Here is a 26,779-nt window from a genome sequence, read left to right as displayed (position 1 = left end):
ATGATGAGTGAATGGAAGTGTTGCCCATTGGACTGGGCAGACTTGACTGTCTGGATGTGCTACTCCTCACCCTGCCCTAGGGTGGGAGAGGAGGTCCGGATGATGATGATGATGATGATGATGTTACACCTTAGTATGGCATTCTTTTGTTTAGAGGATGAAGTGCTTGAAAGAATACAGTGGGGAAGAAATATTCCAGGTAACATACACTGAGAGCAGCAATAAGGAATAGGTCAGTGAATGTGGAAGTATGAAAAATTGTTGCATGAAAGTATTGTGATCTGCACTCAAGTGTATGAAAGTTAAGTATGGGCTTTATTGAAAAAAGGGTTGAGATGAGTGGAAATGTGTTATATGAATGTAGCATGTTAAAGTTTCATGGAGAAACAGACAAATGAGGAAGTGAAGGAGAATCGCATTGTTGATGTGGATGCACAGGAAAGCATGAGAAGTACTTTGAGATGGTTTATCCATAAAGAGAGAATGGAGAATGTGAGATTAACTAGAAGAATGTGCGTGAATTAGATGGAAGGGAAGACCAAAGATGAGGAGGAGGAAGAGTGGAAAGGTAAATGGGTAAGGATGTTATGAGTTGGGAGGGGCAGATTGATGGCAGTGAATGGGGTGGCATGGAAGTGATATGTTTGTGGCAACCTTTTCTGGAATTAACGCCTCTGGCCATATAACGATAAAATATTATGTATGTCTCCTAATATTGGTGTATCATTGTTGTTGATCAACCCCGATCTGTCTGGCCGAGCAGACCCATCAACCGCAGACAAGCAGCTGCCACTGAGGTACCATCCCATGCCTTGGAGCAGTGTTCCTTTGCAGCTGACAGTGCCTTGCCACAGTGAGTTATGGGGAATAATGTAGAGGATTGGTTCTTTGATGGACTCCGCATTTGTATCTCTCCACCCGGTTAACGAGGGCACCATAGCAGGCTCCTTCCACTTCACTCTGTAATTAGGTTATGTGGTTACCGCCCAGCATTGTAAATGGTTTCCTGGATTACAGGAAACCATTAAGTTTGTCACTCAGTGTAGAGCCTCTTGAAGTGGAAAGATGAGTGCAGTCGTCTCCTAATTCGTGTATCTGTAAGCCGCGGATTTGTAGTCCACTGTACTTTGCCCAACCATTCCCTATTTTTTTTTTATTCCACAGAAAAAAACACGAGACACGCGGTTTGTAGGTTCCAGAGTGGCTCATTTCCGAGGAGATTTATAATATCCGGACACCTGTGATGTATTCTGCGTCTGGTAGCCAATCACATACGACCTAGACCCAGCAGCCAGTCACAGCCCGGCCCTGGTGGCAAGAGTGCACACTACAGCTACCATGTTTTGTTTACCTCCTGTTCCCTATCCCGCCAACCACCAACTACGTGTGTTCCCCTGTGAGTTCTAATCGCTACCTGGCCTCTTTTGTGTGTGTGTGTGTGTGTGTGTGTGTGTGTGTGAAGGTTACCTCTCCTTGGGCTTTGTTATGGATGGCCCCAACCCCTCAAGGTGACGTTTGACCCAGCTGGGGTCCAAGAAGAAGGCTCCTCTCAGTTATCAGCAGCGTTTGGACATTATTTGTCAAGTGGAGATGGAGAGAAGTTTGCACACATAAGCATTTTTGTCCCTCGGAGTCAGGTGAGGCCCGTTAATTATTGTTTATTTCCATTAACGTTTTGAGATTCCAACGACACGATTTTGCGTCATCATAAATCCAACCGTTGAGATCCTGATGACTCGAATTTGAGTCATACAAAACATTTTTTTTTTTTTTCCTGGTCTTGTTCCACATACACTACCCTGTGTATCTTTTTCCAACTGTTTGTTTTTACATTGACGAGTACATCAGATACATATGCATAATAAATAGGTTTTTACCATGAATACTATTGGTATTACCAGCATGGATATTTGCCAGCGTGACAGCAAGAGCGGATGAGTGAGGCTGGTCACTCTAATCTTAAATGTCAGGACCAATTTGCCTAGCCCCGGTCTCCTACGTTCCTCATGGGGCAGTGTAGGACTGGATGATGGATGATGACAGCAAGAACTTTCGCTTTTCTCTGTGAAAATTAACATAAATTGCCATAAGCTGTATATCAATAGAAAGAGAATTTACTGTGGATTGACATGGTGCTATCAAATTTCATGTAACTCTAAAACTTTTTTTTTTTTTTACAAATATTTTTCCATGGAAAGGTGAGCGATTTTTCCTTTTTGGCTAACTTCTACTCATCCTATTGGCCTTTTAGGTATCATTTTTACCTTTTTCAACCATATTACGATAAAGAGCACCTATTCAGCTTTAAAACAGTACCAGATTCATTAGTCTACCATAAAAAGTTAGCGTACAGTGGCCGAATAAGTACGAATATCTCTGTGCTCTGGTACGCTGTATGTGCGCCCGGCTGAATCTGGCACAGACACAATCGGTGGAGGGGCGAAAATCTCAAAAGTTTAAATACATGCATTGAATACCAGATATTTCTAAGATTGTCTGTTTGTGTTTGCTGTTGGCTAGTTAGTTGTAGGTAGGGTGCTGTAGGGGGGGTTCCACAGTGGTCCAGACTAAATATCCTTTTTTCACATTGGTTCTTAACTTTATAAACCACGGAATTTATAATCCGCGGGTAGGTACCAGTCTCTAATTGCCGCGGATTAGGTGACTTGACTGTAATAATAAATGACAGGATAGAATAAGTCAGGAATGGAGGAGGTCAGACACAGGTATAGAATGAGAGAGGGGAAGGAAGAAATAGGGAGCACTACATCAGATGAGTGAATGATTGTTTGCATAAGTAATATACTGTACAGGACATTACAGTCATCCCTTAACATCTGCATTTTTAACATACACGGTTTTATATATTCGCAGGTGGATATAACATAAATGGATTTAAACATCCACAGGTGGATACAGTACTAGGGCCGGCTTCACTAAAGCATTTTATCTCGTTGAACTCACTGCAAATGTAACATTATCCCAGGCTCAGTTCATGGCTGTTTTAGTGATGGCATTATCCAGTGAATCAAATATAACACTCTTCCTTGTGGCCACTTCATTTATTTTGCCATTAATTCATCAGGGGAAAAGTTAGGATGGGCTGGCTGGGAGTACAGTAATCCCTATACTATCCGGACTCCCCACTTACCGAACATTGTGGGCCTGGACCTTCGGACTCCCCACTTACCGAACATTGTGGGCCTGGACCTTCGGAACCCAAAAATGGCCAAAAAAAAAGAAAAAAATCCCCCCAAAAAAACAAATATTTTCCCACCCGTAATTTGAAATTGGCGCGCGGTGCCAAACAGATGTGTTTACTACGGTCCCTGCACCCCTTCCTTCCTCCCCTCTCACCAGTTACCGCCTAACCACCGTCGTGAGTAGATATCCTTTGCAATGGATGCCGCATGTGCTCGCTTTTGTTAATAAACAGTGAATAAACTGCAGTACTTTGCCACTAGACCACATGGGAATATACAGTGTTGTGCAGTGTAAAGAAATTACGGCCATATGCTTAAAGCTAATGTAGGGCCTTTCCTAAGGGCCCTATATCAAAACGGTATGCTAAAAGTTTAAGTAGGGAAAGACTTCCCTCAATATGTAGGGTTGTTCCAACATTTTTTAAAGAGAAGGAATGCTTGGCTTTTGCAAACCCTACATTTAATTATTCGTAACAAAGTAACTCTGTACCTCCAGAACGCATAGAATAATGTAAATAGTTTATGTAAAAAATATTTTAACTTGCTAAAAATGCAATGCAAACATACACGGGAACTGAACCGCTGGTTATTAAAACACGCGGGCTGTACCTTACCGAGTAGTAGGTCAAACCCGGGCCCATCTCTGCCCTGGCGGAGACACGCACTGTCATTTTTATTTTTTTAAGAGTAGTTGACAGTAGGCGAGATCCTAAAATTGACATGTGCAAACCACTTTTATACGTTACTCATGTGATTTAACTGAATATAGAACGTCCAGTCAGTGCTAAAGGTAATAATATATGTTAATATATGTAACGAGATAGGTACTGTTCTTCGCTCATAGGCCAAACTATGAAGCGTCGTGCCAGCATTGGATCATCATTGCATTTTAATCTTAGGCACCGCAAACTGTTTTTCATTTTCTTATATCATTGTTTGTTATATTTCAGCAGCATTCTATTCATAATTCTTGGTAATCGTTAAGGAGACATAGGACCACATAATTTTGAATTTTTTCCTTGCTTTAGCCCTTCATGGAATTCTTCATGTACTCTCGAATTGTGTTTTCAAGTTAGTGGTTTTTGTTTCTTTTAAATATGGTAAAAAGTGCTTTAAAAAGCGGTGATTGTTCATGGACAGCCACTATCTTGCTGTGCATGAAGACCAATGGACGCCATCTTAGAGCGCCATATACGATCGAAATTACCTTTGCAGGCCTAATTAAACAAACCTAACCTAAACTTTCGTAACAACCCAAATTTATTTCTCCTAACGTTACCTAACCTATTTGAGACTAACCTAACCAATTTTATGCTAACCCAACCAAACTTATCCTAATCTGTGCGCAAAGACTGACAAACGCCATCTTAGAACGCTATTTTTCAGCGAAATTGCCCTTTATCAGTGCTCATTTACCCAAACCTAACATAAATTTTCGTAATTCAACCCTGCCTTATTTATCCTAACTTGTTTTAAGCTAACCTAACCAGTTTTAAGGTAACCTTACCAAATTTATCCTAACCTAACCTGACCTATCTCCAGTGCTAACTATCATATTTACAACATAAGTATTGATTGAAAAGTTTACTACTATAATAGTATATAAAGTATACTTACAAATAAGTGCGGATATATAAAAAAATGATGGAAAATTATTTTATTTTGGTGCTGATTGACGTTGTCTGGACAAGAATAGTCACGGCGCTCCCACGGGAGCACTTCCGACGTACCAACTGGTCACACAGGGCTACCAACCACCCCCTTTCCCTTAATGTTCTCTTAGCACACCGTGTAAAAATTGAGGGCTTGTTTGTGCTTTCCTTAGTGTGTAAAGCAGGGACCAATGTAGGGCCTCTCCATATGTGTTTAAGCATACGGCCGTTAGAATTTAGAGTGCAAAGGATTAAGTGTGGAGTGCAAAGTGGCGGTTGAAACTGGCATGGCGCAATTAAGAACAGAATGTGCAGTGTTAAACAATTATAACTCACAATGCAAAGAATAGTAATCTCTGTACTATCCAGACACCCACTTCCCGGACTCCCCACTTACCTGACATTGTGGGCCTGGACCTTCGAACCCCCCCCCCCCCTGAAATCTGAATTTTTTCCCACTTGTAATTTGAAATCGGTGCACGGCACCACGCGGTGCCAAACAGCTGTTGTTTATGCATGGCCCCTTCACCTCTTCCTTCCTTCCTCCCCCCCTCCCCAGTCAGGGTTGCCATTTGTTATTTTTCATTACCAAATGTGGGCCAATTTGGTATTGAAAAGTTCATTTGGTAGTGAATCAGCATGATTCATTACCAAACAGATTTTTCACATGTGTGAAGATATAGAAAATGGAGATGATGGACTGTCTGCTCTCTGATTAATCTGCTAGCATACATAGGGCAAAAATAAACATGCTGCTGATTATAAGGAGAGTGATTATTTCCATTTGTACATATAATTAGTGAAGAATAAATGCATCCTTTAAGAGTTTGGTAATGAAAAGTTAAAATTGGTAATGAAAATTGAGGAGCTTGGTAATGTGGCCGTGCTCAGATCTGGGAACCCTGTCCTCAGTTACCGCCTAACTACTGTTAAGGGTAGATGTTCGTTGCAATGGATACCGCACATGCTCGTTTTTGTGAATAAACAGTGAATAAACTGCAATACCTCGCCACTAGACCACATGGGAATTTACAGTGTTGTGCAGTGTTAAGAAATTGGGATTTAGAGTGCAAAGGATTAAGTGTGGAGTGCAAAGTGGCAGTTGAAACTGGCATGGCGCAATTAAGAACAGAATGTGCAGTGTTAAACAATTATAACTCACAGTGCAAAGAATTAAGTGTAGCACAACACTGGATTACTGTACGTGCTTCAAGAGCTTTTTCATCACTACCAGAGCCTTAGAGGAGGCAGCCACAGACGTGCTGTAAGTACCCTGTACATTGCTAAGTATTTTCCTTACTCACTTATAATTCCTCATTCTCTGGTTCCTTTTCATTTATTTCATGCTTTATGTCCATTATTGGTGTGAATAGTGTCTTAAATAGGTTTAAATAGGTGCTCTGCATGTCCGGGAGGGAGTTATTTAGGTGGCTTTTAAAGTTAGGCTGGGTTAGGGTCCATAAGTACCAGTCCAGCAGGCAGGGGCCCACTTTCCGGACATGTCTTTGGCTCTATTACATCGGATAGTGGAGGGATTACTGTATAGCACAACGCTGGATTACTGTACATGCTTCAAGAGCATTTTCACCACTGCCAGAGCCTTAGAGGAGGTGGCCATAGACATGATGTAAGTACCCTGTACACTGCTAAATATGCATACAATGAATGGATGAGAAATAGGGGCGTTGAAGAAGTTGAGAGGCGGAAGAGAGAGTTATATGTAGAAAGAAAGAGAGGTGAAAAGATTAGTAAGAGAGAGTAAGAAGAGAGTGGATGAGGAATTTGGAAGGAATTTGAGTGTAAAGTGGAGGGACCGTAAGAAAATGTTCTGGAAAGAGGTGAAGAGAGTAAGACAGGGTGGAAGTGAGGTTAGCAGGGGAGTGAAAGATAAAAATGGTAAATTACTAGTGGAGAAGGGAGAAAAAGTGAGAAGATGGAGAGAACACTGTAAGGAATTGTTGAACATACAGGATGGAAGTAATGCGAGTATAAGTGGCTGGGGAATGGCTGGGAGAAGGAGGGAGGTGAGAAGACAGGAAGAAATCAGTAGGATAGAAGTTGTGGAAACAATGAAGAAAGTTAAATTGGGGAAAGCCCTTGGAATTGATGGAGTGTGTGGTGAAATGCTGAAGCATGGGGGAGAGATTGTAGTAGAATGGATGTGGAAGATGTGTAGATTGGCCTGGGAGGAAGTTAGAGTCCCGGAGGATTGGAGGTCAGGTATAATTATTCCCTTGTACAAAGGAAAAGGGGAAAAGGAAGTGTGTGGTAATCATAGGGACATTTGTCTTCTTAGTACAGTAATTCCTCCAATATCCGACATAATAGAGCCATATGCAGGTCCGGATAGTGGTCCTGTTCGGATATTGTGCCCCAGCTTATGGACTTGTGCTTATGGACCCAAACTCAGAGAAACACCTATACAACTCCCTCTGGACATGCATGGCACCTATTTAAGACCCAAATCACACCAATAAGGCACATAAAAGTCTGAAATAAATGGAAAAGAAGCATAAAATGAGGTTTTAGAGGTAGGTTCATACAATATTCAACCTTCTGGGTACTTACAAGTCCCTGGCTCCTGGACTGGTACTTATGGACCCTAACCTAGCCTAACTCAGAAAAACACCTTCCTACTGCACATGCATAGCTCCTAACACCCTATTTACACCAATAAAGGACATTAAAGAGTGAAATGAGGTGTTTGAGGTAAGTATGGTATGGAAAAAAGTACAGTATGAAACATTCTGCCTACTTACAGCAAGTCCATGGCCATCTCGATGAATAACCGCCTCCTCTCGGACTCTGACAGTAAGAAGGATTTCCTGAAGCACTTGCAGTACACTGTTCATGAAGTCCTGCACTGAACTTAGTCAATCGCACTCAGAAGTCCGTTCTCTTCACAGTGCGCACTCTAGTCTAACTTATGCTCCATTGTAACTTACTAAGTGTTGCACTCTGCACTTTAACTTTTCCCACTCTTCTAACCATTTTCTAAAGCAAAAACAAACAAGTCTATTTACGTTAAATTTTGTTCCAAAATTGTCTTCTCACTCACGACTAAATCCGTAACACAACACACTGTTTTTTTTCACTGCACAACACTGTAAATTCCCGTGTGGTCTAGTGGAGAAGTTTTTGCTGTTTAATCACTGTCGGAGTCCGAGAGTATCACTGACAGGTGACCTAGGGGTGCGTCGCTGGGTCGTAGTGATGGCGTACCCACTGCAGATGACTCTGAAGACAGACGCAAACTCTCGTCGAGCGGTGACTCCACCGTGGCTGATGTGCTGGGCTGTGGCTCGGAGCATGAGGGCCTGTCTTGGGGAAGCAACGGAATGGAGCCAGGTCTGGGCACAGCAGGGGTCACGGGCCTGAAAAAACTGTCAGTCACTGATTGATGCAAGGAACGATGATTCTGACGATTGATGATGCGCTGCCTGAAAGCACGCACTTCCTCCACAAGTCCCAAGGGCCCCATCTCCCTGTCGCAGTCCGGGTGTTCCAGGTAGTCGAGAACGAACACTAGATGTTCCCGGAGTGCGCTCAGCTTGGGGATGGCTGGAGTAGTGTCATGCTGAGAGGAGTCCGCATCATTGTCACCGTCCTCGTCGGAATCTTCAAGCTGGGTACTGACACCTGCAACTGAAGATGCGATCTCGATATCAGACAATGTCTGATACCCAGGATCGCCCTCGTTGTCATCCAACCACTCACGCACATTGTCCACATCAACATCGTCGCCATGCGTACGTAGCCGTGCATGGAAGTCATTCACGTCAAAACCTAGAAAATCGTGCTCCACATCCGTTCCGAGAAGCATACGAGACCAACCATTTTCTAGAGTCTTGACAGGGACTTCCTTCCATGCACTGGCCCAGTTGTAGATTGTAGACTTGATGTTGTAGCGGCGAAGGTTTTCCAAAGTCCGCTGGCCTCGCGTGTCCCGTCCCTCCCTGCGCTTGTCCTTGTCCTTGAGAACAACCATCACCTCGTCCAGGAACTTCCTTCGGTATAGGCGATTTGTTGCCACGATCACTCCTTGATCCATTGGTTGGATGAGAGCAGTCGTATTAGGTGGCAGAAACATGCACCTAATCCGGCCATTCTCAGCCACCAAGTCCTTGTCGCATGGGTGGGCAGGTGCATTGTCGAGGAGAAGGAGGGCCTTTACCTGGTCGCCTGGGATTCCAAGTGTCTTCGTCTGGTAATGTATGATCTCCTTGACGAAGTGGTTTACAGCCCAGATCTTTGAAGATCTGAGCTGTAAACCATGCCTTCAAAGAATGGTACCAGACGACAGGAAGGACATCCATCACCCCACGATGACACCAAGGCTGCTTTGCACAGCCAACAATAACGGGCTTAAGCCGGTGCATGCCATTAGCATTGGCACAACACAAAGCAGATATCCGTTCCTTGGAGAGCTTGCGGCCAGGTACACGCTTCTCCGTCTCCTCGGCTAGAGTGTTCATTGGCAAAGAGCGATAGAATAAACCAGTTTTGTCAGCATTGTAGACTTGACCGAGAGTGAGTTCCTTCCTGTCGATCAAGCCCTTCACCTTGTGCCGAAACTCATCAACTCCATCCTCGTTAGCGTCCAAAGCTTCGCCATGAACTTTACGGTTGGTAAGGCCATGCCGTAACTTGAACGCGAAGAGCCAACCCTCGGATGCCATGAAGTCTAGGGCGTCGTAAAGCCTGGCGAACTTCTCAGCAGCAGCCTTCAGCTCCGTACCACGTACCATCACACCAGCAGCACGTTGCTGTCGATACCAGATCAACGTGGAGCGGTTGATTTCAGCAAACTTGGGAGTAAACATCACCTTCCTCTCCACGTTGCATTTGCTTCTCGACGAGAAGTCAGCCGTGTACTGCATGAGTTTGTCTCGGGATCTCTTGATATCGAACAAAGTAGATCGGGCCAGGTTGAACTCGCGGAGGATGCGGAAGAAGACCACCCCGCATCTACTTTCTCCAATATCTCCCGTTTCTTCTCCAGAGTCAGCACCACTCTCTTCCTCCTCTCAGGCAGCGGGGCCATCATCTCACACACTAATAAGAGGCATGAGAGCAGCAGGAGTGCCTGCAGCAGGCAAGGCGCCACCACAAAAGCGAGCACGTGGGCAGCCATGACGATGAGCGTGCACTCGCGACGAGAGACAGGCGGAAAGTGGGGAGGATGCAGCGGCGCTCTATTGGACGTTGGAGGAATGACGCGCCAAGTTCAAATTACGGGCGGATTTTTTTTTTTTTTTTTCCCCAGACCATTTTGGGAATATTGGATCCTGGGACGATTATGTCCGGTTAGTGGGGATGTTCGGATATTGGGCGTTCGGATATTAGAGGGAAAGTGTATGGTAGGTTACTTATTGACACAGTTAGAGAAAGAACAGAGGAATTAGTTGGAGAAGAACAGGGAGGCTTTAGGAAGGGAAGAGGTTGTGTAGATCAGATATTCATTCTTAGATCTTTAGTGGAAAAGTTTCTAGAGAAGGGAAAGAAGTTGTATGCGGCTTTCATGGATTTGGAGAAAGCATATGACAGGGTGGATAGACAAGGATTGTGGAAAGTATTAAGAATATATGGAGTAGATGGAAAGTTGTTGAATGCTGTGAAGAGTATGTATGATGGTGCTAAGGCTGCAATGCGTGTGGATGGTGAACTAAGTGAATTTTTCTCTTTGAAGGTTGGGTTGAAACAGGGATGTGTCATGTCTCCATGGTTGTTCAATCTGTACATGGATGGGGTAATAAAAGAGGTACAAGGTAGGGTAGTGGATGTTGGAGTGGCCCTGGTGAGAGAGGATAGTGTTTGGAAACTCTCTGTACTGTTGTTTGCAGATGATACTGTGTTGTTGAGTGAAGACGAAAGGGAGCTGCAAGGCTTGGTGGATGAGTTTGGGAGAATGTGTAAGAAACAGAATCTAAAGGTGAATGTAGGGAAGAGTAAAGTTATGGTCTTTGAGAGAGGTGAAGTCAGTGAATGTACAGCGAGGTTGGATGGTGAGGAATTGGAAAATGTGAGTACGTTTAAGTACTTGGGTAGTGTGATGAGTAATGATGGAGGTTTGGAAGGTGAAGTGCTTGAAAGAGTACAGCAGGGAAGAAAGGTTGCTGGTTCTTTGAAAGCAGTGATAAGAAACAGGGAAGTGAGCATGGAAGTGAAAAAGTTACTACATGACAGTATTGTGATACCAACTCTAACGTATAGAAGTGAAGCTTGGACGTTGTTGGAAAGACACAAGTCAAGAGTGAGAGCAGTGGAAATGAGTTATTTAAGAGGAGCCTGTGGAGTCACATGGCGAGACAGGCTGACGAATGAGGATATAAAGGAGCGTTGTGGTGTGGATGTGGATGTGATGGGAAGCGTTATGAGGAACACACTGAGGTGGTTTGGCCATGTGGAGAGGATGGAGAACGAGAAACTGACAAGGACGGTGTATGTGAGTGAGGTGGAGGGGAGGAGAGGGAGGGGGAGGCCGAGGATGAGATGGAGGGATGGGGTGGAGAGGTATATGGGAGAGGGGGGTGTGAGTTGGGAGCAGGGCAGTGAAATGGCGGGGGACAGGGCGACTTGGAGGCATTTTGTTTGTAGCCACCCCAAACGGGATTGAGGCGTCTGGCAGTGGATAGATAGACTTCTAATTCCTCATTCTCTAGTTCCTTTTCATTTATTTCATGCTTTAGATGCATTAATGGTGTGAATAGGGTCTTAAATAGGTGCTGTGTATGTCCAGTAGGGAGTTATTTAGGTGGCTTTCAAAGTTATTCTGGGCTAGGGTCCTTAAGTACCAGTCAAGGAGGCAGGGGCCCATTATCCGGACGGACCCACTTTCCGAACATGCCTTTGGCTGTATTACATCAGATAGTGGAGAGAGTACTGTATTTCTTTCTTCCATGTACCCTCGATGAGCTGGTCTAAACCGGTTTACTACCCTTCCCTCCCCCCCCCCTCTCTCTCTCTCTCTCTCTCTCTCTCTCTCTCTCTCTCATCCCCCTCGATGAGCTGGTCTATACCGGTTGCTGTCCTCCCCCCCCTCTCTCTCTCTCTCTCTCTCCCTCTCTGTCTCTCTCAGTGAGCTTGTCTAAACCAGTTTGCTGTCCCCCCCCCTCTCTTTCTCTATCTCTCTCTCTTTCTCTGTCTCATCCCCCTCGATGAGCTGGTCTAAACCAATATGCTGCCTTCCCTTTCCTCTCTCTCTCTCTCTCTGGTAATATGCAACCAAATCGCACTGAAATCATACGAGAGTGGCTGAAAGTGTTATTTTATATTATGTGAATTACTGTGATAAAATACAAGTGATTTAATGATATTCTTGCAATAATCAGAGTAGTTATGATGCAAAGCACATTAGTTATCAAACATTTTTGTGGTTGCAAATTGTGCAGCTATGCTATGAAATGACTCATGACACAATAAGCTTTATAAAAGTAAGTGGTAATAAAAGTCATTCATGAAGTTTGATAAAGTTTGTTATGATTTTCCTCACGTCGTTACTGTTTCACTAGAGTCTAATGTAAACACTGGAATATCGTAACAAAATCATAGACAAGAAGTGTTTTATTTATATTATTGCAATTACTGTGATGAGGTAATGTGGCTTTAACCCTATTTTATATGGAAAAAATCTTGTGCTTTGTTGGAAATTTCCACCCCTCTGGGTTATTTCCTGTGTCATACAGTCAAAACATACCTTGTATTCTCTCAAATCGTTTTCCGTGCTTGGAGTGCCTATGGACATGCAGTTTGTGGCAAATGATAGTAGAAAGATTGACATTTGTCTGACAAAAATTTTAGCTCAAGATTAACGATAAGTGGGTTAAAATACAAGTTGAAAACACACAATTTTTTTCCTATTTCTCCACAGTGAGCACAGTCAGTACGTTGTCATCACAGCCACTGCAGCCAAAGGGTTAAGGGGGGTCCAGGGGTGTTTTTAAAGGGGGCACAAGATATCCTGTAAGCCAAGAAACCATTTACAACGCTGGGTGGTAACCATATAACCAAACAATTACGTGCTCCCTACGTGTCATCAAGTGGGTTGGTGGAGGGTTAGTGCCCCTTCCTGTAAAACAAATAACTCAGAGTCAAATGGCCACCCCTAACGGGATTATGGCATCAGGCAATAGATAGATAGATAGACAAGATATCTGCAGATTTTTAACACGCGGGTGTCTTTTACCTAACCCCCGTGGATGTTAAGGGAGCACTGTAATTTGCCATATGCTGAATCATGGCATGGAAGAGATATTACAGTAAAAGTCCTTTAATCTGGAATGCAGTAGCCCACAGACCTTCCGGATTATCAGATTTTTTGGACAATCAAGCAGGTACCTGAAAATGTTAAAAACACAATTAAAAAAATAACATCTAGGACCTCCTGAATGTCGGCGTGGGTGTGTGATTGGATAGTTCTGCATGCTGCTTGTGGCTGTTTTTCGATATTTTTTTATTTTTTCCCAATTTTCTTGATTTTTTACCCCCAAAAACTAAAAATGACCCTGGGCTGAAAATTCCGAACCATTGGGTTTTCCGAACCATCAGATGTCTGATTATCGGAAGTTCACTGTATTAACCCGTAGCGTCCCGACAACCCATGGGTACGTCACAACCTTTTTCCGAGCTTAATCCTGATGATGTACCAGTATGTTCTGCAATTATGAGGTCCATCACTTGCACATTTTTCAAGTTTCATGGGTGGTTTTTGGTAGGGATATGTGGGAGACCTTTCTCTACCAGCCGCCAGGCGGCAACACTGCCGTTCCAATGTTGGATTGTGCATAGAGCCCTGTTTCAAGGAATACCACACCTTAGTACATTACTGATACTGTGTGTGCTTGCAATATATAATACTCACTAGTAAGGACTGTCAATTTGTGATAATGGTATAATGTTTGTGGAAAAGTATAATGTAAGGTGAAAAAATAGAATGTAAATTGAAACAACAGTCACACTGAGTCAATTGTACAAGAATTTGGCTATTTTGGTGTGTTTGGTCAGTGAAACAACACTTAAATTGCCTATATTATTTTTTGAAAACCAATATATTCTTGTACTACATTTAATTCATACCAAAAGTACAAATATCTACCCATTCTGAGTGGTTCGCAATACTAACCCCTACCATAGAAAACGTGACAGCAGCAGCGCGCAACGAGAGAAGATAGTACCAGGAGTTCAGCGGGAGACCTGTATAGTGCACTTATAAGTTCAGGTAAGCAATTATTTTGGTATTTTCCAATGTTTCTCATAAAAAGCGGAGGTTTGAGCCAAAAAAAAGATGAAAATCTGCCGGCATTGGGGGGCGGGGTTATTGGTGAGAAATCAGTCGGGACGGGGCGGGTAAGCCCTAAATATATTGAATTGGTGATGGATCATTCTATTTTCAGTATGGTAATATTTTGGCATAGTTTCAGTTGCATGTTTCAGAGTTAAATCCATACTAAACTTATTTTTAAATATGAACAGCTAATGGAATATTCAGTATTTACTATACCTAAAAGCTAGCTGATCAAATATTAATTCATTACCAAACAGGCATGGCTTTTCCATATTTTCTATTGAAATGAGTATTTCACAGGCTACTTGCCATTATTCCTGGATTACCACAACCACTGGGAATTTTAATAAACTTACCTCTGAAAGCTATAAATGATGATTTAGAATGCGTAAATATTCCACTGACATCTGCTAGTAGTCGGCCATATTTAATGTTCCTGACAGACACTTTTAAATGTGAAAGTTGGTTGTCTGACGCAAATGAGGTTTGGTTGGGTTGTTTGGTTAAATAATTGTTTTACATTGCTTTGACACGGGATACACCGATGCTTCCAGTCAGAGTGATGGTTGGTAAACAGCGTGGCTAGTCGGAGAGATCGTCGTTAAACATTGCCATGGGTGACCTGGCCGCCTCCTTAAATACTCCCAAATAGGTATATATTGTCTTTTTCCAATCACATCATGCACTCACAATGGAACAGTTAACTGTCTGTGTTGCTTATGTACCAAAATTACTTACCTTGAGATCATGAGTTTGTTACTCTCATCTTAAATATCAGGACCAGCTTGCCTAGCTCCAGGTTCCAACACTTCTCATTGGGCGACAGAGGATTGGATGATAATGAGTGATGAATATGGAATTGCCGTGCCCATGTGGTAAAGAATTACCAATCAGATAGGGTTCAGGTTTGCTGCACACCATCAGCAGCAGCAACCTCATAACTCATAATTTTTTTACAGTAGTTCACTGTGGTTTGTAGAGTCTGGAAATCAGTGAAGGAAAATATATAAGTAAGAGAAACTTTCAAAAGAGTGGAAGAAAGTATACTTACATAATGAAAGTGTCTTTATTATGAAGAGGATCCAAGTCAGGCAGAAGCTGTTTTATCTTCACAGTAAATGCAGTTTCAGAATGTGGGTATGATTTATTCCATTTGAACATGTCTCGGTATTGTGAAATCATAACTTGTACAAAGATTATTGGTACTTTGTGAAAGAAATAAGCTATACCTGGTTCTGTACATTTTTTCATGCATCATTCAAACCTTGGTACTTCTCAGGTTCTCAGGTACATCATAGTTGGAGCTACCTCTGTCTGTATTGCATTGGACAGCAAAATTGCTGTAGTACAGTTAGCAACATTAGTTCACTAAATACAGGTGTACCTTGATATCTGACAGGTGTGCGTACCTAAGATAGTTGTCGGATGTTGATGTTGTTAGATTTCAAAATGATTTTCCCAGTAAGTTGAACATGCATTCCAACCCCCACCCAAAGCTTAAAAATATGTAGAGCAATGTACCAACAAAGGACATAAAAAAAACTATGCTTATACCATGTAGGGTACAAGAGTGTCTAAAGGATTTGTTTGTTTTAAAAGTACAGTACCATGCATATGTGTCAATACAGTAACCAATTTGCACAGTCATTTGTTAAACTCAGGCTTCCATGCAAACCAGTACAGAGTCACATCCAAAGATTAAAGAAATCATTACAAGAAAATTCAGTAAAAGAGGAAGTGCTCAATTAATTTGCATTCCTCGCCCGTCCTCTTATCATTTGCTAGGACAGTGTTTACACAAGCCCTTGCAAGCATTTTGGCCTGTATGGCTCTCATAAGCATTACCTAGTTTTGCTCTCTCTCTCTCTCTCTTTCTCTCTCTCAATCTTGTAGTGGAGGCACAAGTAAAAATGAAATTCCTACATAGATTTTGTCCCACAGCAATTTTTTTCAGTAGATTAAGGGTAATCATGATGTAAGGGGAATCCTTGCATGCTGATCCCATATATCTATCTATGTACCTAGGCTGCTTCCCCCAAGGAAAGGGAGGTAGCCGAGACAGGACGACACACTCCTCATTTACTCATCCATTCAAACACATTCATTCTCATCTTTGCCCCAAAGGGGAGAACGGACAGATCCTCACCGCACCACACTGCACAAAGGTCAACTGCGCAATGCAATCAGTGGCATCTGCAGCAGGGCCCGACAGCAGAACTGGTTTACCTCTGCCACATCATAACAGACCCATCCCCTTACCCGCACCTGACCTGACTAGCTGATCAGACCAAATGCAGGAGAATATCCCCTCAGGGCTGCATCATCATTTATTCATTCACAATTTCTCTCCATTTATTTCTGTCACGCACAGCCACTCTTCCTTGCTCAACAGCCATCCCTCTTGCATCCAGGGCTCTCTTCACACTGTCCATCCATCCTATTCGTGGTCTTCCTCTCAGCCTTACACCTCTCACATCAGATCTAGTTATCTTTTTCACCAATCGCTCATTATCCATTCTCTCCATATGCCCAAACCATCGCAACACCCTCGCTCAACTCTACCAGCCATCTCCCGAACAACTCCAGTTCTCCTTCGCACTTCATCATTTCTCACTCGATCCATACGCCTCACTCCACACTTACTCCTCAGACACCTCATCTCCATTACATTCAAACTTTTCCTCTCTGCTACACCCATATTCCATGTTTCAGCCCCATATAACGCAGTCGGTACCACAACACCCTCATACAGCCTTCTCTTTACATCCATTCTAAGCGAACGACATCTAAACACTTTTTTCATTCCTCCCAGCACCTTTCCTACATCATTCATTCTAAACTTCACTTCTGCATCTATTCTTCCATCCACAGCAACATGTGACCCTAGATATTTAAAACACTCTACCTGCTCAAGCAACTCGCCATTCAAAACTATATTCATCCCCCTACCATCTACCAACCTCGTACACTTCATCACTTTACTCTTATTCTCATTTACTTTCAATTTCCTCCTTTCACACACCATTCCAAACTCCTCTACCAACTGTCTCAATCTCTCCTCTGAATCAGCCACCAGTGCAGTATCATCTTCAAACAGCAGCTGCTTCAGATTCCACCCTCCACCATCAACATTCACCAGACTCAGACCTCCACCTAAAACTCTTGCATTCACCTCCCTTACAACACCATCCATGTAAATATTAAACAACCAAGGCGACATCACACATCCCTGTTGCAGCCCCACTCTCACGGGAAACCAATCACTCACAGCATTTCCCACTCTTACACATGCTCTACTATTTACATAAAAACTTTTCACCCCTTTTAGTAACCTACCATCAAGTCCATACAATCTTAAAACAGTCCACAAAGCCTCCCTATCAATTCTATCATACGCTTTCTCTAAATCCATAAATGCCCAAAACACATCCTTGCCTTTCACTAAATACTTTTCACACACTTATCTCACAGCAAACACCTGCTCCACACATCCCCTCCCTCTCCTAAAGCCACACTGCTCATCACCAATCACTCCCTCTGTACCCTCTCTAACTCTCATAATTAACACTCAACCATACACCTTACCTACAACACTCAACAGACTTATACCCCTAAAGCTAGTACATTCATACTTATCACCCTTGCCTTTATACAACGGGACCACACAAGCACTTGCCCAGTCAATTGGCACCATACCATTCACAAAGCACACATTCAACAATCTTACTAACCAGTCAACAATAGTCACTCCACCACCCTTCAGGCATTCCACAGCACACCCATCCATACCTGCAGCTTTCCCTGTTTTCATCTTTACTGTCTTCTCCACTTCCTCCTTCATGATCAGAGAATCATTCAACTCTCCCAACACATTTATTCCTTGCACCCTTCCATCCGCCACAATCTCAGCCACCCTTTCCTCCTCTACATTTAACAATCTTTCAAAATACTCTGCCCATCTCTTCCCTACTGCATCCATCTCAGTTAACATCCTTCCATCCTCTGCTTTTACTCGTTCTTCCTTCCCAGACTCTCCCTTTCGCACCCTTTTCGCCTCCTTCCAAAACATTTTCTTATTCTGTTGAAAATATATAAAGATTTTTTTTTTTTCCTATATTGAAAAATATATGAACTGAACTGCATACATTTCAAAGGCAGATGCTCTGATTGTCTGAGGAACAAAACAAACGAAGAACAACAAATTGGTTTTCTGGGGTGTTTCACCTGTTCTGTATCATCGAAAAAATCTTTGGTTTTCAGTTTAATTATTGGGGTATGCTCGTATTCCATCATTCTCCTTCTCATTACCCTTTGGTTGTGAATAATCCTAAGCTAAGAGAAGCAGTACATTTCCTTGCCCACAGATGATTAATCAGGGATGAAAATAGTGGATATGTGTGAGTGTGAGGAGGCAGCAGTGGAATGTTAGGATAAATTATGTCCCTGTCTGTACCTCTTTCTGTACACTTTGATGTTTCTCTGTTCTACCATCCCCATCATTCCTTCCAGCATGGCCAACAAAAGCCCTGCCATCATTCAGCAGTACCTGGAGGAGGTGGAGGCAGCTGCAGAGGAGGTGATAAGTGACCAACAGGAGGTTGTGACTCTTGACCGGCGTCGCAACACCAACCGTGAAGCGCTCAGGAACCTCCGCAACAACAGCAGTACCTCCGAGCCACGCAGGGAGTCTGAGCGCACCTGGATATGTGTCGGCAACATGTTTCTGAGGATGCCTAATAGCTTTGTGGTGGACAGCATTGAGAAAGGTGTGTTTAACCCTCTTATGGTCACATCTTCTCTAGCATTTGATCACTATGTAGTACATTAATTCTCTCTCTCTCTCTCTCTCTCTCTCTCTCTCTTCTGTATTTTTTGAATGATGAAGGTGGTCAGGAACCTAACCCCCCTATTTCTTAACAATCATATGGGAAATATAGTTCGTTATTTGACTAATTCATTATTCAACCTCTTTTTATGGAATGCACCCCAGTTGAACAGTGGGGACTGTCTGTATCATTCAGGAGTATCGTGTGTGACTTTTTTTTTTTTTTTTTTCCCCCATACTCAGCTTATGAATTGGAGAAAACTAACGTAACTTTATAAATAGGCATCCTAGTACCGTTACAAATGTAGCCCTGTGATATCTTGTAAGAGACTCTGATAAGCCATATGCTCCGTCACACACAATACATGCATAACATGAGGAACCTTACCAGAAAAAGATGTAATGTCTCTCGCGCACAGCTTCAAACAAGAAATCACTGCAGTTACACCTAAATCTGGGAGAGATGGGTGGGTATGGTGGGAGGGCTGGATGGGTTGATGTGATGGATGGCACTGTTTGGTGAGCAGGGCAGGTGTCATTCATGGGTGGAGAGGGTGGATGACTGTGGTTGATGGGCAAGATGGGTCGTCAGAATGTGTGGGCCATAAGGGTAGCTGAGAAGATTGTGTGGTTGGGGCAGTCTGCATGGGTGTTTGGGTTCAGGGTGGGTAGGTGAGTGGGTGGATGTGTTGGGTGGCATTCATGAGTGGGCAGGATGGATGGCTGAGCTCGGTGTGCTTGGTGTTCACACAGGTGGCTGGGAAGGGTGAGTGTTGGATGGGTTGAGTGAACAGGTGGATGGGTGGATATGTGGCTCCCCACATGGCAAGGCAAGAGTGGGACTTTTAGGGTCATTAGTCATATAACTTGTCACTTATTTAGTTTTTAGTATATTGTTTAAAAGACATCATCATCATCATCATCATCATAATCCAGACCTCCTTTCCCACCCTAGGTCAAGATGAGGAGTAGCAACATCCAGACAGCACAAGTTTGCCCAGTCCAATGTGCCATGCCTCTATTTACTCATCGTTCATGCCCCCGGAATCCTGGTTCAGTCTGATATTCCAAAAAACTTTCACCGCATTCTGTAGTTTCATACAAATGTATCTGATAAAGTCAATCCTAACGCTTTCACGTTAAAAAGGGGTGCTAAATCGCTGATCATGCATTTCTCACATCATTCATCCAGCCAGCTCGATCTCTTGTCATTCCCCTCGCCTCACTGACTTCCATACCTCTCTTCCTCACACACATTGAATAAATATTTGGAATAAGTTTCTATACAGCAGGGTCATTCTATTGAAATCTGCTAAAACCTCAGTATAATTACTTTTCAGTGTATACATGTAATAATACTTTTAATAATAGAATAAATTATTCCAATGCTGTATTACGTACAGCAAAACGTGAGAGAGAATGAAGTTTCTAATCTCCAATCCATCCATGTAATGAATCAGTAGTTTTGTGGGGATAAGGAAGGGGAGTTGGGGGGTGAATGTGTGCAATTAACCTGCCCTCTGGTGGCAGACCACCCTGTCCCCTTATTAGTCTTCATGACTCTACTGGCTCAGTATACAACCAAGAAGTTGTCTAGACAAAATGGACTGCAGTCATTGAATCAGTACCTGAAGAGGGCATGAACAATGTTAATTACGATATAAAGAGGGGCATCGGCACAGTGAGTCATACTTTCATTTCCCTGACAACCCAAACAGAGATGAAATAGCAAAGGACATGGTTGTGCAGGCTTTGCCAATTCGTCAACTATCAGGAATGGTATGTTCATTTAAAACAATTAATTTTCCCTCCTCAGTCAACTAGTCTGTGTTGATGTCACTTAAACAGTAATTGTCTTCTGGTTAGTTCATTCATTCATTCATCATCTACACTTTGGGAGCAGAGTAGCTCAGTGGTAAAGAGTGTGACTCTAGATCGTTAGGTTGAGAGTTCGCACTGCACCCAGGTGGCTGCCTTTGCTGGAAGGGGAAGCACTCTCCTGTAACCCTAGCAGGGCTATACAATGTATCAAGGTCTAGCTCGGGGGAATAATCCCATTTTAATCATCATCTACTCCATTGTTGCTCCATGAGGAACATAGGAGCCTTGGGCTAGGCAAGTTGGTCCAGACATTTAAGATTAGAGTGACCAACCTCACTCTTCTCTGAGTGGCATTACATGAGCGATAAATCTCAGCCACCCCTTGGATATAAACCTGCTCTGGCTCAGTCCAATTGGAGTGCTTTAATTGCCCACTAAACCACCTGGCACCATAATTTGGTTGTAAAGTTACTACCCAGTGTAGTAAATGGTTTCCTGGTGTACAGGAAACCATTTGGCTTGTCACTCAGTGTAGAGTCACCTGCAGGCAGAAGGAAGAAGAACGTATGAAGGAAAGGAAAACAGAAGACGAAGGATGGAAAGAAGGAAGGAAGAGAAGACTAGGCAGGCACCCAAAAGCAGCACGACATCGAGTGAGTGGATGGTGGGGGCCCCCACCAACCACTTTCTGGTTAGTTTATTATGTAAATTTCACACCAGTACACATTTTGTTTATGTTTGTGATACTTACAAATACTGTAACTGTAAAAAGAGATGAGTGTATTGTCATAGTTCGATAAAAATCGCACAAGTAATGTTTCCACTTTTCGTGTATTATGATCACATTTTCCTTAACAGCACAGTAGTTATTAGGAATAATCAAATTTGCTGGGTATGGTTATGCTTCTTATATGTTGACATATTATTGTTATGAAACACTCCTTGATTGAACCAGTAAAATCACAGATTTATTGAAATTACTTATGTAAAGTACAGGAGGGGTACAATTGCGGTAACATTCCTCACGCAACTTTTGAAAATCAGTTTAACATCAACATTAAAACATTAAAGCAATATGACTTTGGTATATGTGGTATGAAGTGTTGGTAATATAGCTTGCAAAAGCCATGTGTTTATATTGCATACTTTTGCAGATATAACTGAGAGCAGCTCAGTAACTTGTCTGCAAATGTAACGTTCCTCAAACGGAATCCCCCCCCCCCCCACTTTCTGTCTGTCTGTCTGTCTGTCTCTCTCTCTCTCTCTCTCTCTCTGTCTGTCTCTCTCTCTCTCTCTCTCTCTCTCTGTATATTATACATATATGTATAGGGTCATTTTGTTTGAAGGATGTTACATTTGCAGACAAGTTACTGAACTACTCTCAGTTATATGTACAAAAGTATGCAGTTTAAACAAACGCATATGCAAGCTACATTACCAACACTTCACACTACATCATACCAAAGTCATATTGTTTTTATGTTTTAATACTGATGTTCAAAAGGTGTGTGAGGAACGTTACCGTGATTGTACCCCCTCTTGTACTTTGCGTAAGTAATATCAATAATTCAGTGGTTCAGTCAAGGAGTCCCTCATATCAATAATATGTCAATAAATAAGGATCATAACCATATACAAAAATATTGTTCCTAGTAACTGTTGTGCTGGTATGGAAAATGTGACCGTAACACACGTTACTGGAAAAGTGGAAACATTACCTGTGCGATTTTTATTGAAATATGATACTACAATCAACTCTTATTACGGTTACAGTAATTGTAAGTATCACAAACATAGAAAAAACGTGTACTGGTGTGAAATTTACATAATAAACTAACCAGAAAGTGGTTGGTTGGGGCATTCACCATCCATTCGCTAGATTTAGTCGCCCTTGAGAGCCTGCCTTTTCCTCTCTTCCTTCTTTCCATCCTTCCTCTTTTGTCTTTCTTTCCTTCATTCTCTCCTCTTCCTTCTGTCAATGGGTGACTCTACACAGAGTGCCAAGCCAAATTGTTTCCTGTACACCAGGAAACCATTTGCTACGCTAGGTAGTAACCATATAACCAAACTTTGGCACCAGGTGGTTTAGTGGACAATTAAGGCAATCCAATCAGATTGAGCCGGGTGCTGGTTTATATCCAAGGAGTTGTTGAGGTTTATTGCTCACATAATGCCACTCAGGGATGAGTGAGGCTGCTCACTCTCATCTTAAATGTCAGAACCACCTTGCCCAGTCCCAGGCTCCTACACTCCTCATGGGGGAAACTTTGGATTAGACGATGAATGAATGAACTAACTAATAGAAGACAATTCTTGGTTAAGTGTCATCAGGAAGTGACATAAACATGACATCAACATAGACTAGTTGATTGAGGAGGGAAAATTCACCCCTTTGAATGTATGTACAGTACCATTCTTGATTCTTGAGGAGTTGGCAAAGCCTACACAACCATGTTCTTTGCTATTTTATTTCTGATTACATTGTCAGGGAAATGAAACTGAGCATGAGCCACTCTGCTGATGCGCCTCTTTCTGCGGTAATTAACTTTGACCATGCCCTCTTCAGGCACTGACTTAATGACAGCAGTTCATAATGTCTAGACAACTTCTTGATCATATAATGAACCAGTAGAGTCATGAGCGCTAATAAGAGAACAGGGTAGTCTGCTACCAGAGGGCAGGTTAATTGCAAACATTCACCCCCCAACTCTCCTTCCTTACCCCCACTGAACCACTATTTCATTACGCAGATGGATAGAAGATCTGAAGCTTCACTCTCTCACATCTTGCTGCATGTAACACTAGTATAATTTATTCTATTATTAGGTGTATTATTACTCAAATAATCCACCTTGAGTTCAGTGAGAAGTAATTACAGTATTCTGAGGTTTTAGCAGATGTCAATAGAATGACCCCACTGTATAGCATTTTATTCCAAATATTTATTCATACTGTAAACAACATACTAAAATCTATATAACAATGACAAGTTATATGAGCACTAGCCCTACAAGTCCTACTTGTGCCTTCTCATGTGAGGAGCCACATATCCACTCATCCACTCATCCACCTGCTTACTCAACCCATACAAGTCCTACTTGTGCCTTCTCATGTGGGGGGTCACATATCCACCCATCCACCTGCTTACTCAACCCATCCAACACTCACTCCTCCCAGTCACCTGTACAACTATCCATCCTGCCCACCCACAAATATCACCCACCAAGCTTGTCTAACAGTGCTGCCCAACACATCCACCCACGCACCTACCAACCCAACCATCCACATAGAGCACCCCAACCGCACAGTCTTCTCAGCCACCCTGGCGACCCATCGCACACCCTGGCTACCCAAACATTCCGATGACCCATCTTGCCCACCAACCACAGTTACCCACCTTCCCCATCCACGAATGCCATTCGCCTTGCTCAGCCAACAATGCCGTACATCACATCAATGCACCCATCTCTCCCAGAATTCAGTGTAACTGCAGTGCTGTCTTGTTTAAAGTTGTGTATGAGTTGTGGTAGGTGGGGGCACTCACCATCCACTCACTCGATGTAGCGCTGCTCTCGGGTGTTTGCCCTTTCCTCTCCTCCCTCCATTCCTTCCTTCCTCTTCTGTCTTTCTTTACTTCATTCTTTCTTCGTCCTTCTGCCTACGGGTGACTTTACACTCCCTCTTTTGTCTTTTTTTTCTTCATTCTTTCCTCTTCCTTCTGCCTATGGGTGGCTCTACACTGAGTGACAGGACGAATGGTTTCCTGTACACCAGGAAACCATTTAGTATGCTGGGTGGTTACCATATAACCAAATTATGGTGCCTGGTGGTTTAGTGGGTAATTACAGCGCTCCTGTCAGATTGAGCCGGTGAAGGTTTATATCCAAGGGATGGTTGGGGTTATTGCTCACTTAATTCCACTCTCTCTCTCTCTCTCTTGCCCCGGTGTGTGTGTGTGTATGTATGCATGTTTTGTTTTGTTTGTGTCTTACTGAGTCTCTCTCTCTGTCTCTCTCTGTTCGCCACAGTGTAATTCACCGGGTCGGTCAGGATCACTTGATGGTCGTGTGTGTGTGCGTGCGTGCATGCGTGTGCATGTTTGTGTGTGTGTGTGTGTGTGTGTTTATGCATGTTTTGTTTGTGTCTTACTGAGTCAGTCTCTCTCTCTCTCTCTCTCTCTCTATGTGCCAATGTGTGTGTGTGTGTGTGTTTCTGTCTGTCTGTTTATGCATGTTTTGGTTTCTGTGTGTGTGTGTGTGTGTGTGTTTGTGTGTGTGTGTGTGTGTGTGTTTGTGTTTCTGTCTGTCTGTCTGTCTGTTTATGCATGTTTTGGTTTCTGTGTGCGTGTGTGTTTGAGTCAGTTGGTTGGATGGGTGGAGTTGATAAGGTTGAGTTGGTGGGTGTGGTAGTTCGGTTCATTGCCAGGGTGGGTGGACAGTGGTAATGGTGGAGGGGGGGGGGGGCGATGGTTGTTGGGTGTGGTGTGTGGAGTGGCTTTGGGTGGGTTGTAGAGGTAAATGCGTTAGTGAGTGGATGCGTTTGGTGGGCTGAGTGGGTACGTGGCTGGATATGTGAGTGGTTGGGGAGGGGTTGGGAAGTTAGGTTTGGATAGGATGAGTTTGATGGATAAGTCGGGTTCAAATGGGTGAATGGGATGGCAGAGTGAATGGGATTGGGTAAGAAGGGTGGTTGGGCATGTGGATCGGCGGGTGGGTCGGTGGAAGGAGTGGATGTTGGATGGGCAGGGTGAGGTGGGTGGGGAGTGTTCAGGGAAAGGTGGGAGGGTTGTGTGGGTGGATGTGGTGGATGGCATCGGTGGGTGAGCAGGGTGGGTGGAATTCATGAGTGGGAAGGGTGGGCGGTAGGAGTCAGTGGGGAAGATAGGTTGTCGGGATGTACGGGCAAAGTGGGTTGCCAGGGTGAGTGGGCACCTTTGGTTGCCAGGGTGGGTGAGATGATTGTGTGGTCGGGATGATCTAAGTGGGTAGTTGGGCAGGGTGGCCGGATGGGTTCAGGGCGATATGAATGAGTGAATGTGTTGAGTGGCATTGTTGGGTGAACTTCGTGTGTGGTATTCGTGGGTTAGCAGAGTGAATAACAGGGATCGGTGGGCTGGGTGGGTGGCTGGGATAAGGTCGGCAGTTTGTGTTGGATGGGTTGAGTGGGTAGGTGGATGAGTAGGCTGGTGCATATGTGGCTGTCCCAATGACAGGGCAGGAGAGGGACTTAAGTGGCCAAATCACTTAACTGTTACTTGGATTTTAGTCTGTCACTTAGAACACGTTGATAACTATTTGGAAACCAAACTCTACTGTATACATTAATGTCATTGTATTGAAATCTGGTAAAACTTCAATATAATTATTTCTCATGGAACTGAAGATGAATCTATGCACTTGATAATACACCTAATAATGGAATAAATAAAAGTAACATTACATGCGGTAAGACGTGAGAATGAGCGAAGCTTCATATCTCCCATCTATCCTCCGAACAAATCAGTGTTTTGGTGTGGGTAAGGAGGGGGAGTTAGGGGGGTTGACATGTGCGATTGACCTGACCTCTAGTGGCAGATTATCCTGTACCACGAATTTCTGTCTGGAGCTGTACATCCAAGTCCAAGGCAAGTCCAAACCAGATAAATCCTTAGATAAAGGCCAGACAAATTAGAAAAAAGCCCAGGAAAATTAGAGAAAAGCCCAGAAAAAGTATAAAAAAATATATATATATATATATTTGTATACTGTATATATATATATACAGTACACTCGCCTACTGCGCGAATCGGATTGTGCGCGAGTGAACAAAAATAATAACCAAAAACCTTGAATGTGCAAGTTTACCTCACAAAACACGAGGTAGAGGCAAGGAGTGGCTTAAAAACGTCATTTTCCTTCAGTACGCGACCCCCACGCCCAAACAACATGCCAATAGTGATCTAGAGGCTCATGGGAAGGTGCTCAAGAGGAGTTTACAGTAAGATCTCGCCAGTAAC

The 26,779-nt window shown here is 43.2% G+C and overlaps 1 protein-coding gene across 2 annotated transcripts in view; it reads left to right on the top strand.

The window, feature by feature from the left end:
* The window catches only part of Pdrg1 (Pdrg1 prefoldin-like subunit), an 88,729-nt gene that overhangs the window by 40,438 nt on the left and 21,512 nt on the right, over positions 1–26,779 (top strand). The window contains exons 2-3 of one of the 2 annotated variants that reach the window (XM_080274481.1): positions 14,693–14,790; positions 18,648–18,904. In XM_080274481.1, the coding sequence (XP_080130607.1) occupies positions 18,649–18,904 (256 nt within the window). In that variant the 5' untranslated portion in view covers positions 14,693–14,790; position 18,648. The remainder of the gene's footprint in view (positions 1–14,692; positions 14,791–18,647; positions 18,905–26,779) is intronic. The other variant, XM_080274480.1, reaches the window with a different exon arrangement.

The sequence above is a fragment of the Coenobita brevimanus genome, chromosome 57 (genome assembly GCF_032717465.1).
Source record: "Coenobita brevimanus isolate Jiangsu-jjx chromosome 57, ASM3271746v2, whole genome shotgun sequence".
Classification (NCBI taxonomy): domain Eukaryota; kingdom Metazoa; phylum Arthropoda; class Malacostraca; order Decapoda; family Coenobitidae; genus Coenobita; species Coenobita brevimanus.
Note: the sequence above shows the minus strand (reverse complement) of the source record. Positions and strands in the feature narration are given on the sequence as shown.